Here is a 17138-nt window from a genome sequence, read left to right as displayed (position 1 = left end):
TTAAGACACTGGACTGGGACATAGGACCAGGGAATTGAACCCAGGTTGCCTGCCACAGACTTCCTGTTGGACTTTTGATAAGTCCCTTATTCTCTCTGTGCTTGGCTCCTAATCTGTGAATTGGGGATAACACTTCCCTCTTGATTTAGTCATAAAACATACAAAATCAGTGATAAATGGCAAACAGGCTAACGGAGAGGTCTCTAAACAGAACTGTTGATGGGGAACCAGAGAGTAGAGGTATGTCAGTGTTCTTGTGTGGCTTGGTTCTGAGCCCCAGTATTTTTATCAATGATCTGGAAGAAAATACCAAATCGGTGCCAGTGAAGTTTGCAGGTGACACAAAGATTGGTATCGTGGCAAACAATGAGGAGGGTCACTGATGCAGAGCAGTCTGAATCACTTGGTAAACTGGAGGTAAGCAAACATGTTTTGATGTAGTTTGTTTCCTGGAAAACAGCAACTCTGAAAGGGTTGGGGGGCCATGGTGGATAACCAACCACCTGAATGTGAGTTCTCATCTTCATGCTGTGGCAGAGAGCTAACTTGATCCTTGGAGGTATAAATGGTGTGGAGAAGGAACTATGTTAACTTGAAATTATATGCTGAGATACGTTGTGGGACGAAGACAAAAAAGAACATCTGTTGCTGGGTGCACAGGCACAAAGAGGCTTAGACTCCTGGATGGACACTCCACTCAGCCTGTCCGGTTGGAGCTTTGGGGGGTTGAATTTGGAGGCGCATCAGTTTGTTCCAGAGGGGAGGGGGAACAAGATCAGAGAGCGGGCCGGGGAGCTAGCCCGTGATCAGGAAGAGAAGGGCTGCTGCACTCAGTAAGATTAGGCTTGCCCTCTGGGAGTAAGTGGGAGAAGAGCTACTGTGATGTTTGCTAGATTTAATCTAGCTAAATAAAAGTACAGTGTTGTTGTTTTTTTTCAAACCCAGAATTTGGAGGAAGTGACAATCAGTGGGATTTTGAAGAGGGGTTGGGCCCTCGAAATAGAATTAGGAAAAGCAGCTAGAGTTGCACAATATCCACAGGCAAATGTTCCCAGGAGGAAGCTTGGGGGGGATAAAAGGGCTGTACTGGCAACCCCGAGACACCAGTGTTGGTGCCCGGAAGGGGGCAGGTCCTGACACAGGGTAATATTGAGTAAAAGTAGGGAGATGTGACTTCTATGTGCAGTGTCAGTGAGGCTACTACTGGAATACTGTGTCCAGTTCTGGTGCCTTGTGGGGCAGAGCCCTCCACTCTTGAGTTGTCCACGGTAACACAAATCCAGTTCTGACTGTTATATAAAATATCACAGAATATCAGGGTTGGAAGGGACATCAGGAGGTCATCTAGTCCCACCCCCTGCTCAAAGCAGGGCCCATCCCCAGACAGATTTTTGCCCCAGTTACCTAAATGGCCCCCTCAAGGATTGAGCTCACAGCCCTGGGTTTAGCAGGCCAATGCTCAAACCACTGAGCTATCCCTCCTCCCATAAACTTGAGTATTTGCACCAGACACCGAGTCATTTCATTTTTAGCATCAATCCTGGCCTTCATCAGGACTTGAACTTGTGACCTTCAGAACCAAATGCGAGTTGCTACTTCCTGAGCTAAGGAGATAACTCAAAATGCAGACAAAGGTACAAAAGGGGAACAGATTGGATTAGTCCAAACAAAAAAAGGGTCCACAGGTGAAGCTGAGACCACATCTGGAAAACAAGAGGAGAACGGAACTGGAAATTCATGGACCAAAGTTGGTGTTTGGAAACTAGGCCTAATAAGTGAACAAAATAATGAGGGGATGGGCTATTCTGTTCATCGCTGCCTTTTGGGGTCCTTAGAAGAGAGAGTTCAGCTGTGGGAGAAGAGATCAAAATGTCTGGGGACATGTGGACTGGAAGGAGAAAGCTTCATTGTCATGGCTGCCACAGCCACCGTCTTCTGGACACCTGGACTCCACCATGGCGCTGTTGGGCATTTGTTGTGCTAATCCTGAAAGGTGTCCTGACTAAACTAGACCAGGCCAGGCCAGGGAAAGGAACCAATGACATCACTGCCTCCATGGGCTTTGGTTAAATCCTAAATAACACCTGGGTTGTGAGACTGGGTTCCTGCCCTCCCTCCCACCCTCCCTTGTGGTGTTTTTCCTTTTCACCTTATTTCTTCTCATGATGGAGAAGCAGCCAGGCCAAATTGGAGTCAGTGGTGGTGCGATGTGACTCAGGGGAGCGCGGTGCCACGTGACCCCATCCGCCAGATCACAACACTTGGAGTCGGGAGCTGGGCCCACGTGGGACAGGAGCCACCATTGCCCAGTGAGTGGGGGGGCGGTGGGCTTGCTCTCCAGCCCTGTGTGAAATTTGTGTCAGACACCTCTTTGTCAATTTCATAAAATGCTTGAAAAGGCACCAAACATACCTAAAGGCTGCCAGGTGGAGGTTACCCCTCCTGCTCACCCTATTAGTCCTGTCACTGCTAAGACCCTGTGCTGGGCCCACATTGCTTCAGCAGTGAAGTTGCAAGTGAAAGTCAGAACCAGCGACAGAAGCTGCATTTCTTACCTTTGCTGTTCTTTTCTGTTTTGTGTGTGTTTGTCTTGGACTTTAAAAAAAATAACGGCAGCTTCAGTTCATCTCAACTAACTTTTTCTCTCTTTCCCAAAAATATCAGTCATCTATCATGCCAGCTAAAAAACCGTCCCTTCTAAAAACTCCCTACAGCTAAAGGGAATAACAGATATTGTTTAAAATGAAAGGTTTACGTTTGATACTTTGCATTTGAAATGCTTTAACTGTTTTTTTTTCCTTTTTCTGTATCTTTAATAAAAGGCTATAAAAATGTTTGGGGGGGTGATTGCCATAAGTCTAAGCAGTCTGAGGTCTCCGTACTCAACTTTAGTGGTGGACAGTGCCCGGTAACTTCTTTGACTCTCTGGGTCCATTTTTCCATCAAAATTAATACAACAGTCCACACATCAACCAGCAGGTTGTAAAAACTGGAGAGGATTCTGAAGAGCTACACGGATGACCTGAGGTGTAGAAAACACAGTTTGCAATGAGAATTTTTAAGGAGCTCAATCTTTTTTAATTTATTGAAAAGGGGGGCGTAGGGGTAACTTGGTTAAGTACCCAGGAAGAAGCTATTTGAACCTCTTTTAATCTTGAGAAGGCATAAAAAAGAATCCAATGGCTGGAGGTGGAAGTTAGAATAATGCAAATGGGAAATGAGGGTTAACTTTCTAACAATGAGGGTTGCGGGGATTCTACCCACCTGCAGTCTTTAAATCAAAAATAAATGTCTTTTTAAAAGATGCTCTAGCTCAATTACAGTTTATGGAGCTTGATCCCAGAATTATTGGGTGAAATTAAATGGCTTGTGGTATGCAGGAGGAGAGGCTCGATGACCATAATGGTCCTTTCTTGCCTTGAAATGTATGAAAACCCTTCTGAAGCCGATAGGCGCATAATATACATAACTCAGGAGGGCTAAGGATTTTTCATTTCTTTGGCTAATTACTCTTCAAAGAGCAAGAAATTATTTCAGTATATCAGAAGCAGGAAGTCTTAGGTCTGCTGGTTAACTATAGGGGTCAAGAGTTCCAGAGAGGGTAGGGACATTGCAAAAATACTAAATGATTTCTTTGTATTAGGCCTGCTCTACACTTAAAAATTAGATTGATCTGGCTTCGTTGCTCAGGGCTGTGAAAAAATTTGCATCCTTAGCACTGCAGAGATATTGATGATCAGCTCTAGGGGTGAAGGGAACCAGCAACTACCTGGCTTGTGTAAAGGAAAATCCTGCCTCTGCTAGAATTCTTTGAGCATCTCAACAAAGTAGCGGATAAAAGGGAACAGGCTGACATAATTTATTTGGATTTTCAAAAGCATTTCAGAGTCTTTCACATGAAATTGTTAAGGAAACACAGTCAGGAGGGGAGTGATAACGGGGTGCCATTACCTAAGACTGAAACGACATTAGGAATAAATGGTCTATTTTGATTGTGGCAAAAAATTAACTGTAAGGTTGCTAACCTTTGGGGTGGTTCTTGAAGCCATGTGAAAATCTTAGTCTTAATTTATTTCATTTTTCTTTAAATGAAGTGTTTCTGGCCTTCCTGGTGGTTCAGAAAATGTGACTTCTAAGAGCTCAACAACACCCATACCAAAACAGCTGAGTTCGTCTCAAGATTTTTTTTAAGCTACACCCACAACTGTTGGGGAACCTGACTGTTCTTGAAGGCAGGAGCCTGACAATCCTGTAACAGAGAGATGCCCTGGGCCTAGCATTTAATGATCTAGCAAATGCAGATGACCCACAATTCATAGAGGTTTGCTAAAGACTCTAACCCAAGTGGTGCATGGGCTGCAGAGGGGCAGATGAAGCACAGAACTATCTGAAGCCCTCCCTTGCCCATTGCTTTAATTACATTTAATTAAACAGCCCTGCCCATCATTGTTCCCATGGCAAACCTGGGCAAACCCACAACGTAGGGCAAGGTGCAGGCTCCCACTTACCCAGCCTCAGCTGCATCCTCAGCAGCTGGCTCTGCAACCTACGCATAATAGTGTAGGGGGGCGGGTCCCAACTCCCAGACAGACATCCATCACGGTGATTGGCAGGTTTAGGGGCGGGGCTGCGCTGATACCGCCCCGTGACGACAGAGGGGCGGAGCCATCCGGGAGGCGGTGCAGCAGCTCTACGCCTGTGATTGGCATGGAACGGTTCGGCCCCCGTGATTGGGAGGGAGGGGCGGGCTCGCCGCCCGTGATTGGCAGGCGGGAACGTCGGGTGGGTTGGCTCGGTCCCTGTGATTGGCAGACAAGCGACGGGTCGGCCCCTGTGATTGGCAGGCGGCGGCGCCGGCGGCGGGCGCGTGCGTGCGCGCGCGGCGGCCGCTGCTGAGCGGTTTGTTTTGCTGACGGTCCGTGCGCCCCGCGGAGGCGGTGAAGGGGAGAGACCGGGGCGCCCCCTCGCCCCATCCCGGGCCCGCCGGGGGGAGGAGCCGGAGAGGGGCCGCTGCAAGGAGACGTTGTCTGCGGCGGCCCGGGCCTGGCAATGCGGCGGCGGCGGCTCTGAGCCCTGCCCCCCCCCACCCCTCCTCCCGGCCGCCATGGAGCCGCGGCCGTGACAGCCTGGGGCCGGAGACAGCGCGCCGGAGAGCAGCTAATCCCCCCGCCCCGCCCGGGAGCGGGCCCGGCCGCCGCCGAGATGGGTAGGGGTCCGCTGGGGGGGGCGAGTCTGAGGCGGGGCTGTCGGCTCCGGTGGGGGGAGGGGCTGGTTGCGGCCGTTGGCTCCCGGGGTGGGGGCTTGAAGGGGGGAACTGCGCGCGCCCGGGCCCCACTGTGAGGGGGACATGGGAGGATCTGGGCCCCCCCCCCGGTCTGTGGGTTTCGGCTGCCTGTTGATCTCCCCGTGCAGGGCCCAGCTGAGAGCGGGCCCCCCCCCGTCCGGGTTCACGTGCCTGCCCCATGGGTTGCACGCCGGACCCCCCCCCTCCCTCCTGCCCCTGGGGTGTCACTCGCACCCTGGGGTGCGGTGCCGGCTGGGGCTCGCCTGGGCCAGGGGCCCCGGCTGTGCTTTGCCCTGGGGGGGGGTCCGAGGGAGGCCCTAGCGGGGGAGACTCGCTTCTCTCATCGCATGGGCCCCCCGACACGCTGCGTCCCGCGAGGCCTCTGCCGGGCACAGCCTGGGCTAAAGCCCTATCCACGGTGGGGTGCAGAGCCCCCCTAGGGAGGGTTTATTCCGGATCAGTTACGGGCATAATCGCTCTGCTGAATCCAGCAACGAGGGAAGATGCAAAAACTCTGCCAGGGTCAGTTATGGAGTAACTTGCACAGGAGATGTGTGTCTACCCCCGATAAGTAGTAGTTGGCTTCTACCCTTAAACGTGAGTTTGTAGCACTTATCTTCTCTTTTCTTGTCTGCTGTAACAATGGATGTTATCGTTAGAGACTTCTAGGAATAATCTTTCTTTGAATTCTACCAAGCTCTTTGTCTTGTGGCAGTGAGTTCCATTGGTTAATTAGGTGGTGGTGTGTGAAAAAGTATTTCCTCGGCTCCTTTTAATATTTTTTGACTTTCAGTTTCATTCTTGTATTATGAGAATGTAAACAGCACCTCTGGTATTTTTTATTATACCTTTGTCACGGGCCCTTTTTTACCTCATCTTGAAATTAAATCCTGCTTGAAAACCGTTCTTGAGCACGGCTGGAACTAATATAGTTTCTTGCTCCAGTGTCAAGGGTCTTATATTTTGAAGACGTTATGGTGGTTCTGTTATTGCCTGATGGTATCTGACAATTAGTGATATTTGAGGAATGTAAACATTGTGTGAATTTTTTAAAAACCAATATTGATTTTTGATTGGTAATGTAAAATACATTTACTATAATTTTGATCAGGAGCTTGGAGGGTATTTCAGTAAAATTCTAAAAATATACAGCAACATTTTCAAACACTGATGTTTAAAGTCAGACACTTTTGGAAGGTGAATGAGCATCCACAGATCTTCTGACTTTGACTGAAGTTGTGGAAACTTAGCACTTGTAAGAATCAGGCCACATATTTTGAAATATGGATTTAGGTGCTTCACTGTAGGAACCCAAATGTGCTGTGGCCAAAACTTTCACTATTTGTGACTTGGAATTCTATCAGTCTTCAGTCTCCCATGTGAAGCTTCCATTCAATCCTCATTTGTTTTACTAAATTCTGACAATAGCATTTTTAGACAAGTAATGGAGCTGAAGAGCTGTTATCAGTTGCCACCACAGGCTGTCATAATTCAATCTGAACTATTGGAGTTAATGTTTTAGGAAGATGTGAACTGTAGAGGGAAGTGCCTTACAAGGTTTTCGGAGTTTACCTGTTTTCTTGTTTAGTCCGAAATTAAATCCATTGTAAACCAGGAGAAAAGTTTAATTTATGTAAACTAGAGCTTACACTTGACCATGTTTGTATACTGGCAAAGAAAGTACTTTTGTTAACCTAACTGCAGAGTTGTATAGTTGCACTGTTTTGGGAGTTGCAACTTGGATTTTTTTCTGAAGTTATCTGGTTTGCTAAACCTCTTCTATTTAGTCTCCTGCATATAATTAGTTTTTATGTTAAAATATAAATCTTTGCAGCATCACTAACAATGCTTAAAACAAATGTATATAATTTGGTTTAATTCTTATAAATTAAAATGCTGATGCATTTAGCTCCATGACTCGGTCATGCTTAGAAATGGAGGCAGAATAGTCTGGTGTTTGCTCTGTAGAAACAGATGTGAAGGTCTTTAAACACACAATACTTGAGAAAATGAAAGTCTGCCTTCCACTAAAATGCTTACTAATCACAATCATATAGCTAATATTTGTGTGTGCGCTCATGAGTTGCAAAATGAAAAGGGGTGACTTTACCGGCTGTTAAACTAATGAATGCCATCCAGCTTTGTACAATTGCTCTTAACTTATGAGCAGAAAAGCACTATTACTGTATAGCCATGATTATTTAGAAGTCTTTGACGATTGGATAATTGATTCAGATAATGGAGGGAATTTTCAACGTGATAGACATCAGGAGACAATGACCCAGTTTTGGATAGATGTTTGGATAGTCTAGGTTATGCTGTATTATTCTTTACATTGTTCCATCTAGCTTTCTACTTTTCTTCATAAATTACCCTAAAAAACGTAGTTAATATACTGAGTAGTTAAAGGGATATTAGGTTTGCAATTTGACGTAACTCCATTAACAGAGCTGATGTGCATTAAAGTTGATTCTCTTGCACTTTATAGGAGGTTACCACAAAATTTAATTTCTGTGCAGAGCTATTCAGCAGTGTCGGAGAAGCTGATACTGCTTTTGTTAAAGAGAAACATGTGCGTATATTTGAGAAGCAGTGGGGAGAGCCGTGTTGAGACTGAATGTCTTGTGCTAGACCTAGACTGAAATGCTCATTGCAGGCCCAGCTGCAGTTGAGTCTTTCCCTCAATCTGCTTTTTTCCTGCCTGTGTCATTTCCTTCCCTTGGCTCACACACTTACCCGTAAGCTTTTAGGCTTTGCTGCATTGACAGCCACTGTTGCATTATGGGGGAGGGGGAAGGAATAAGCCTGCCATTAACAACCAGTTTTCAATTCTTAACTGTTTTGTTAGAATTTAAAATAGGGAGTCACTGTTTTTTTCTATGCCTTGCAGTCACACAGAGGAGCTTTGGCTTTTGACATTTGTAAGGCAAGTGAGTTGCAAATTTCTAAGACACTGGCAAATGTGAAGACAAGCCTCTGATAGTGAGATTAGCAAATTACCTTAGAACTTCTCTAATGCAGTGTTGTACTAGTAGTAATTGTTTTACAATAGTGCCTAGAGGGCTGAATCAGGGGATTGAGGCCTTTATGCTAGGTGCTGTACAGACATGTAGTAAAAGCAGACCCTGAACATGTAGTGCAATTTTGTGTCAATACTTTACTTTTACAAAATACCCTAGGGTACACTGACCAATGTGCACTGAAGGACTATAAATTACACTTGTCCAGTGAAAAAAAGCTTTAGGCTGTAGTTTGGTATTTCTAACTTGTAAAATTCATTGATTGCCATGGGTTTCCCAGTCATTGGATCAAACTAACCAGGTGCCTCTGTTAAGAAATGTGCATCTTTCTTACAAGTAAACAGTGGACACTACGCTGTCACCATCCCTCCCATTCTCATACCATGCAAACTTGTTTATAGGGGTCTACAGGCTTCCTGTTTTTAACCAATGTGCAGATGCTTCTACTTTGTGATTTTGCTTTAAACTATTTCCATCCCTGCCATAGCAAATTCTGTCTTCGTTTATTACACAGATCTGAGAGAATTTTAACTGAAATAAATGCTTTACACAAGGAATAACTTTCCTTGTAAGTAGCAATTCCCCTTTATCAATGTTATAACATCCTGGAGTGTAGTTTTTAAAACATGAAAAGCATTTCCTGGACAACATCTTTCCCGCACAAAGCAGAACTGTGTTTCCCAGACCTGCTGGAGACCTAGCAAAACAGGGTGTCTCAGTACTCTTCAAAAGTTGCTTAGATTTCATTTGTAGTAACTTCTGCATTGTGCCATACAACTGATAGTGCTGCAAATACTTCACTTTTTTTTTAAAGCTGAGGGTGTAAAATCTTGATGTTAAAATATCTGTTGAACTATATAAAATAGTCTTTCAAATTTGTATTTCCATTGCCATACAGACCTTAACAAGTTACACTTTGATATAAAATAAGTTAAAATCAAATATTTTATATTCAGTTTGCTTTAAAAATGGAGATTGGTGTCTGATCTTCATTTCCCACGTCACCAAAATGAACTTAAACAAAGTCTATCATATGTTATAACACTAGGGATCATTCAGCCAATCAAATTGCCTACTTTGCCGGAAACATTCAGCCATCTTGCTTATTTGACTTTGGGGTCATTATGTGTCTGTGAAGGACATCAAAATAAACAGTCTACTGTTAAAACTGCAGTACAGCATTGTATCAGAACTTGAAGGGGCTGAGTGTCTTGACCTGTTTCGAATTTGCAGGATTGGACTCGAATGTGTCAGAATTGACTAGATCACATTTTACACTTTTGTTATAAAGGCAATGGACAAATCCATGACACGAAATTTCCTTCCCCAGCCCAGTTCTCTAGTACTGTTTAAAAAGACCACCAGGTTGGAGATAATTTGAAACATACATCTTTTACATGGCTGTGTTTATGGGCGATACCATGATACCCATAATCAGTGTTGGTATAACAGTATTACTATGTGTGCACGCACAGCAAACTCTGATATTAGATCTTGTATTAGATATTAGATTTCTATCCCTGTGGGGTCCTCCATTGTGTGCCCTAGCCACTTCTGTGCTGTTGGCTATACTTTCAGGTAGTATCCCAGTCCCATAGGTTTTCTTGTGGTTTTACAATCACATTTTTCTAGTTTTAAACTTTCTCCTTTTTGTTGGGGTGTGAAACACCTGCGCTAACAGGAGTAAAGTGATTGATTGTATAATGGAAGCAGTAAAATTAACTGTACACAAAGTGCTGTCAAATGCAAAATGTAAACAAATTTGATTACAGAAATCCTTATTTTTCAATATGGAAGAAAGGAGATCCACTTACATGGCCAGGAACAGTTACGGTTTAATTTCATTATTTTTGAGTACTTGATTCTCAACTTTAAGGTTCCATTAATTTTAAATCTTAGGCTATATTGAGACATACCATGGGCTAGTCTACATGGTGGCGGCTGGAGTAATACACTCTGGGGGGGGGAACATAAGAGTAGCCATAGTGGGTCAGACCAGTGGTCCATCTAGTCCAGTACCCTGTCATCCAACAGTGGCTGGTGCCCGATGCTTCAGAGGGAGTAAATAGAACAGCAGCTTGAGTGATCCATCACCTGTTGTCCAGTTGGAGGTTTAGGGATACCCAGAGCATGGGGTTTTGTCCCAGACCATCTTGGCTAATAGCCATTGATAGACCTATCCTCCATGAACTTATCTAATTCTCTTTTGAACCCAGTTATACTTTTGGCCTTCACAACACCCCCTGGCAATGAGTTCCGCAGGTTGACTATGCATTGTGTGAAGTACTTCCTTTAGTTTGTTTTAAACCTCCTGCTGCCTATTATTTTCATTGGTTGCCCTCTAGATCTCATGTTATATGAGGGGGTAAACTCTTCCCTGTTCACTTTCTCTGTACCAGTCATGATTTTATAGACCTCTATTATATCCCCCCTTAGTCATCTCTTCTAAATTCAACGGTCCCAGTCTTTTTAATCTCTCCTCCATACCCCTAATCATTTTTTGTTAACCCCTCTATACTTTTTCCAATTCTAATATATCTTGTTTGGGATGGGGCTATCAGAACTGCACAGAGCATTCAAGGTGTGAGTGTACTATGGATTTATGTAGTGCCATAATGATATTTTCTGTCTTAGCTATCCCTTTCCTAGTAGTTCCTAACATTCTGTTGGCTTTTTTGACATTGGCTTAACTGTTCTTGTTGAAGTCTGTAGAAACTTTACCAGTACCATCAATTGGAACAGAGTTAGGTCAATGCTGAGTGCTGCTGGAAATCCCACAAAAGTCTCCAGGGCAGGAACTGTGTGTCTGCACAGAGCCTAGCAAAATAAGAATGACCCCGATTGGGGCTTTTGGATGCTGCTTTGTTACAAATATATACATTTCCCTCTTTTGCTTTGAGCTCATAATGGTTTACATTGTGTTTTGGAAAATTCTGAGATATTCACCCCACATACACCTCCTTTGGGCGTAATAATCTGACTTGTTCATTTTGTTACTAGTAAGTCAATTAGTGACCTGTCTTTTTTATAAAAAAAAAATACCTAAATTCAGGAATAAATATTTGTGATCAAGTGTGTAACATGAAATGAGGAATAAATGTGCACCCTTTGCTTCATCAAATAAGAGTTTTTTTACAAATGCGTATGTACAGGAGAAACATCTGTACTGCAATGTTCAGAAATGTCTCATGTTCCCATTGATTCTAAGACTGTTAGGCTTGTACTTATGTAAATCAATATCCTAGAGCAATAACATGCATTCAGAGTGGATTTTAAAAAAATCAATGACTTTAACTGGGTTTTTTATTTTTAACTCAGGTTTTGCTAAAATTGTTCAAAATTTAGCCCTAGAGAGAGCTGTAAATTTCAGTTTAACCACACCATAAACTGATAGCTCTAAGTACGTTGGGAAGGAGGAGAGATTGCATATCAAGGTCTGCACATCTAGGTAATTGTAATCTCAGGTTTATGACAGACGTTAAAATAGTACAGCCTAAAACTGGATAGAAAAGCTTTAACCTTGTCTATTGTGTTAGTATTTCTTACAACACCGCCAAACGTGAAACCTACATCAGTAGGTTTCCCTTCATCCAACTCTCTCTCCCGCTATCCCCACTCCAATTTTTTGCCCAAGACCTACAAATTTCTGCAAGACTCCATAGAGGACAACACATTCTTTTCAGTTTGTTCAAAGTAGGGTTTATATTTGGCTCAGATTTTATAACCAGGTTACGCTCCTATTAGAGGAGATTTAACTGGATACAGCGTCTAAAGAAACAAACACCATAGAGTAAAACCATAGAGTTTTGATAAGCTTTACGTACAACAGTCCAAGAATATAGTATGTACACAACAGTCCAAGAATATAGTATGTACACCAATGACCGGATTGGGTAACTGATAACGTCCGATGCTTTGTTGCTCATAATGCAAAGTGCTTCAAAAATGAAGCCAATAAGCCAGTAAGTAGTTTGAGCAAAAGTTCACATGCCATATACAACTCTCTCTACAGTATTTAGGTGATATTGAAAGAAAGGGACTAATTTCAGTGAATGATTTGGCATAGGCTAAGCAGGTGTCTAGCTAACTCCTGCAGCACCTCTTGGTATTCCAGTTCTAGGCTTTCCACACAGCTCTGCCACTTCACCTCAGTCCTAAATTCAGACAGGCTCTGGAAGACTACATTGTATTGATTACATAAGAACTTTTAACCCAAAAGGTCAATTTTTTTTCCTGACAGTTGTAATTATGTGAAAATGGAATATAGCTGATACAGTTTAGCAGCCTCACTATATGTTTGCATGACTGTAACTGGGTGGAGGGTATTATAGTTTATAAACTCATAACTTTTTTTACAAATATGACCAAGTTAGGTGATAGGTTGTGAGCACTGCAGTTAGAATTTGTAGTATCAGCAATGACTGTGTCCATGTAATTGGATTAAAACCTGGGACAATCCCAGGCTTTAGTCTTGTTTAAGGGACATAGTAAGGTCTTGTGCACACCATCAGTTTAAACAAACTAACTAGGATAAGGAGACCCAGGACCTTTGACTCAGTTGTATTTGTGGCATAGGCTAGGGAATTGCATTAATCAACACTTTCACAGTTGTAGCAAAGCATGAGGCCACTTGACTAGTACTGTCCTATAGTTAGCAGGCCACATGGGTGATGAAAAATTTGCTGAGGTGAGAACTGAGACTAACATCAGCAGACGGAGCCAATGTATTGTTTGGTTAGTGAAAAAAGGCAATGCAAGTCTTGCCATCTCGCTTCCACTTGAAGGCAGGGCCCCTGGTAGTTATGACAGGCAACACCTCAGAGCCCAGTTTATTCATAAGACTGATTATGGTGTCTAATAAAATGCCAGAGTTATTTATGTTGTTGCTACATCTACTTGCTCAGTTTTGGAAATAGATGCCACTGGTTTCTCATGATTAGCTCTTCAGGACAGAGACCATACCTGCTTCCTTTATGTGGCACCTAGCGCAATGAACCCCAATCCTGATTAGAGCCTCCATGTACTACTTTAGTGTAAATAACATAATTAGTTGCTGAAATTCCAGTCATGGGTTCCTACCATGTTCCTGAAGAGGTTGACCTGCAGCTGCTAGCTCTGCTTTGCAAGCAGTCAGGGCTCTTCTCATTGCTGACCTGTTCTGACTTCTGTCCTGAAGATGTTTTAGCTTCCTCAGGAGACAACCTTTGTTCTGTGAACCCTTGTTTTGGGGATATGGGGAGAAGTGCACTTGACAATCAGCACAAATGTTTGAGACCTAGTAATAATTTAGAATAATTGATTGGCTGGTTCCTTTCTTGCTGTTATGCGGGCTAGCTCTATCATCAAGCAGTGAAGGTTCTCTGGGGTAGCAGAAGGTAAGGTTGGAAGGGGACAGATGTTAGCCAGTTTTCCTGTGGCAACAAAATGCCTACAGCTGGTCCTTCTAAGTGACCTAAATTACCCTGTAGCAAATTTTGCTAGGTGAACTGGACATGGTCCTGGGAGGCAGGAACTCCCATATTCGAATTCTAGCTCTGACCGGGCTTGGTTTGTGGCCTTAGACAACTCTCTACCCTTCCGTTTACCTGCCTCTGAAATGAGGCTAATGCGTGTCTACCTCATACAGGTGTCATGGGGGTTAGTGGTTGTGAATGAAGATGTACTCTGGGCACTTGAAAAAAATCTTTTGTGTCTCAGCCAGAGGAACAAAAGTTTGATTTCCTGAAAGTTCCCCAACTGCTACTCCCCAAGATAACTTCCCTCTTGTCAATTGCAGATGAGCAGGAGGCATTGAACTCCATCATGAAGGACTTGGTCGCGCTCCAGATGGGCCGGCGTCACAGGCTGCCTGGCTTTGATACCATGAAGAATAAAGACACTGCTCATTCCAACAAACAGGTAAAGGATTGTTTACTGGAGATTGAAAATTATGACCTGGCACAAGGGATTAGACTAGAGTGGAAGTGGGTCCATTTGCTTCACCTTCAGTAGGGCACCAATGTTTAATGCAAGTCATGGCATTGCAGAGAGATGTTTCTACTTGATGGGCTTTATACTCCCCTCATTTGGATTAGGTCATTGATTTAGGTTCACTTTGGGTTATTTTATTCCTTCTATTGGACTAAAGCAGGCAATGTTTTGATTGTTCAGAGCAGCTCAATGATCTGCCTTCCCAAGGTGTATGTAGAATGGCTGAAAATTCAACCATGTGGCTTTCTTGTTTTAGCTTGCACAGTCCACCTTTTTTTATTTTTATAAACCAACATTAATAATTTTTCTTTTAAGAAAAAACACAATGCCAGCAGTCCAGCCCTCCTGAGCAGCCCTACAATAACAAACCAGTGTGCCTGTGCAGTAGAAGAAAAAAAAATTCCGGTAAGAAAACTGGCTTCCATTTCAGTATTAACAGTTATAAATTAAGAGCATGTTCATGCTCAGTGACCTTTACAGAGCTCATTTAAGGAGGTATGGGAGGGTGGTGATGTTTTTTTTTTTCCTATTGCCTTTGTCTTGTAGCTATAGAATGTACCTTCCCCAGGGGAGTGCTGGAAGCCCCCTTACTTAAATCATTTAAAAACTAATCTAGCCAAAGCTCTGGAGATCGTTTTGTAGGGAAGAATCCTGCACTGGCTTCTTAGCAGAAGGAGAGGAGGAAAAGATAACCAATAGATCTTATCTGTCTCTGATAAGGTTGAATTCACTAGTCTTGAAGACCAAATTATCCTAGAAATTCCACCTGTACTGTGTGCTATTTGTGTGAACCCCATTTTAGTGCAAATTCCGCAATACCCCCCAGACTTTTAATGTGCAAATATTTGTCCAGCACTTTCATAGAATCATAGAATCTCAGGGTTGGAAGGGACCTCAGGAGGTCATCTAGTCCAACCCCCTGCTCAAAGCAGGACCAAACCCAACTAAATCATCCCAGCCAGGGCTTTGTCAAGCCTGACCTTAAAAACCTCTAAGGAAGGGAGATTCCACCACCTCCCTAGGTAACCCATTCCAGTTCTTCACCACCCTACTAGTGAAAAAGTTTTTCCTAATGTCCAACCTAAACCTCCCCCTCTGCAACTTGAGACCATTACTCCTTGTTCTGTCATCTTCTACCACTGAGAACAGTCTAGATCCATCCTCCTTGGAACCCCCTTTCAGGTAGTTGAAAGCAGCTATCAAATCCCCCCCTCATTCTTCTCTTCTGCAGGCTAAACAATCTCAGTTCCCTCAGCCTCTCCTCATAAGTCATGTGCTCCAGCCCCCTAATCATTTTTGTTGCCCTCCGCTGGACTCTCTTCAATTTATCCACATCCTTCTTGTAGTGTGGGGCCCAAAACTGGACACAGTACCCCAAATGAGGCCTCACCAGTGCTGAATAGAGGGGAATGATCACATCCCTCGATCTGCTGGAAATGCCCCTACTTATACAACCCAAAATGCCATTAGCCTTCTTGGCAACAAGGGCACACTGTTGACTCATATTCAGCTTTTCGTCCACCGTAACCCCTAGGTCCTTTTCTGCAGAACTGCTGCCCAGCCATTCGGTCCCTAGTCTGTAGCAGTGCATGGGATTCTTCCGTCCTAAGTGCAGGACTCTGCACTTGTCCTTGTTGAACCTCATCATATTTCTTTTGGCCCAATCCTCTAATTTGTCTAGGTCCCTCTGTATCCTATCCCTACCCTCCAGCGTATCAACCACTCCTCCCAGTTTAGTGTCATCTGCAAACTTGCTACGGGTGCAGTCCACACCATCCTCCAGATCGTTAATGAAGATATTGAACAAAACTGGCCCCAGCACTGACCCTTGGGGCACTCCACTTGATACCGGCTGCCAACTAGACATGGAACCATTGATCACTACCCGTTGAGCCTGACCATCTAGCCAGTTTTCTATCCACCTTACCGTCCATTCATCCAGCCCATACTTCTTTAATTTGCTGGCAAGAATACTGTGGGAGACTGTATCAAAAGCTTTGCTAAAGTCCAGAAATAGCACATCCACTGCTTTCACCTCATCCACAGAGCCGGTTATCTCATCATAGAAGGCAATTAGGTTAGTCAGGCATGACTTGCCCTTGGTGAATCCATGCTGACTGTTCCTGATCACTTTCCCCTCCTTTAAGTGGTTCAGAATTGATTCCTTGAGGACCTGTTCCATGATTTTTCCAGGGACTGAGGTGAGACTGACTGGCCTGTAGTTCCCTGGATCTTCCTTCTTCCCTTTTTTAAAGATGGGCACTATATTAGCTTTTTTCCAGTCATCCGGGACCTCCGCCGATCACCATGATTTTTCAAAGATAATGGCCAATGGCTCTGCAATCTCATCGGCCAACTCCTTAGCACCCTCGGATGCAGCGCATCCGGCCCCATGGACTTGTGCTCGTCCAGCTTTTCTAATTTTCAGAGAATTAATTCAAGTCCCTTGGGCTTAACGACAAATGATCAAATGGCTTTAGAGGCATGGATCCAGTTTAAGCTTTGTGGCTATTACGTATATCAGATTAAGTTCCTGCATGCCCCTGACCTCTCAGTATTGGATGTTTTGCCTCACTAATGTGGGGAAGGTCAACAGAGTTCAACACCCATTATAGCAAAGTGTGGTTGACCCTGATGAAATGTGTAATCAGCCACGTTTTACTACAATTAGAGATGAACAGTGCTCGTGAGCCTCCCCAATTAGCATTGAACTCTGTTGTCCTGCTGGTTTGGGATCAGAGTTCAAAACCCATTTATCAAAATGTGGTCAACACCCATTATTTCTTAGGTGGACACAGTCAGACTGGCTGTCATACTTGGGTCTCTGATCCATTGCAAATTCATTGGTCTGTTTTTCCATGTAA

The 17138-nt window shown here is 43.9% G+C and overlaps 1 protein-coding gene across 1 annotated transcript in view; it reads left to right on the top strand.

Annotated features, from left to right (window-relative positions):
• Nucleotides 1-4953: 4953 nt before the first annotated feature.
• The window catches only part of MAP3K3 (mitogen-activated protein kinase kinase kinase 3), a 52109-nt gene continuing 39924 nt past the window's right edge, over nucleotides 4954-17138 (top strand). The window contains exons 1-3 of the mRNA XM_044999662.1: nucleotides 4954-5206; nucleotides 14081-14202; nucleotides 14590-14679. Of these exons, the coding sequence (XP_044855597.1) occupies nucleotides 5203-5206; nucleotides 14081-14202; nucleotides 14590-14679 (216 nt within the window). The 5' untranslated portion in view covers nucleotides 4954-5202. The remainder of the gene's footprint in view (nucleotides 5207-14080; nucleotides 14203-14589; nucleotides 14680-17138) is intronic.

Source organism: Mauremys mutica, chromosome 25 (genome assembly GCF_020497125.1).
Source record: "Mauremys mutica isolate MM-2020 ecotype Southern chromosome 25, ASM2049712v1, whole genome shotgun sequence".
Lineage (NCBI taxonomy): Eukaryota > Metazoa > Chordata > Testudines > Geoemydidae > Mauremys > Mauremys mutica.
The sequence above is the reverse complement of the archived record's forward strand: the minus strand, read 5'-3'. Positions and strand labels throughout refer to the sequence as shown.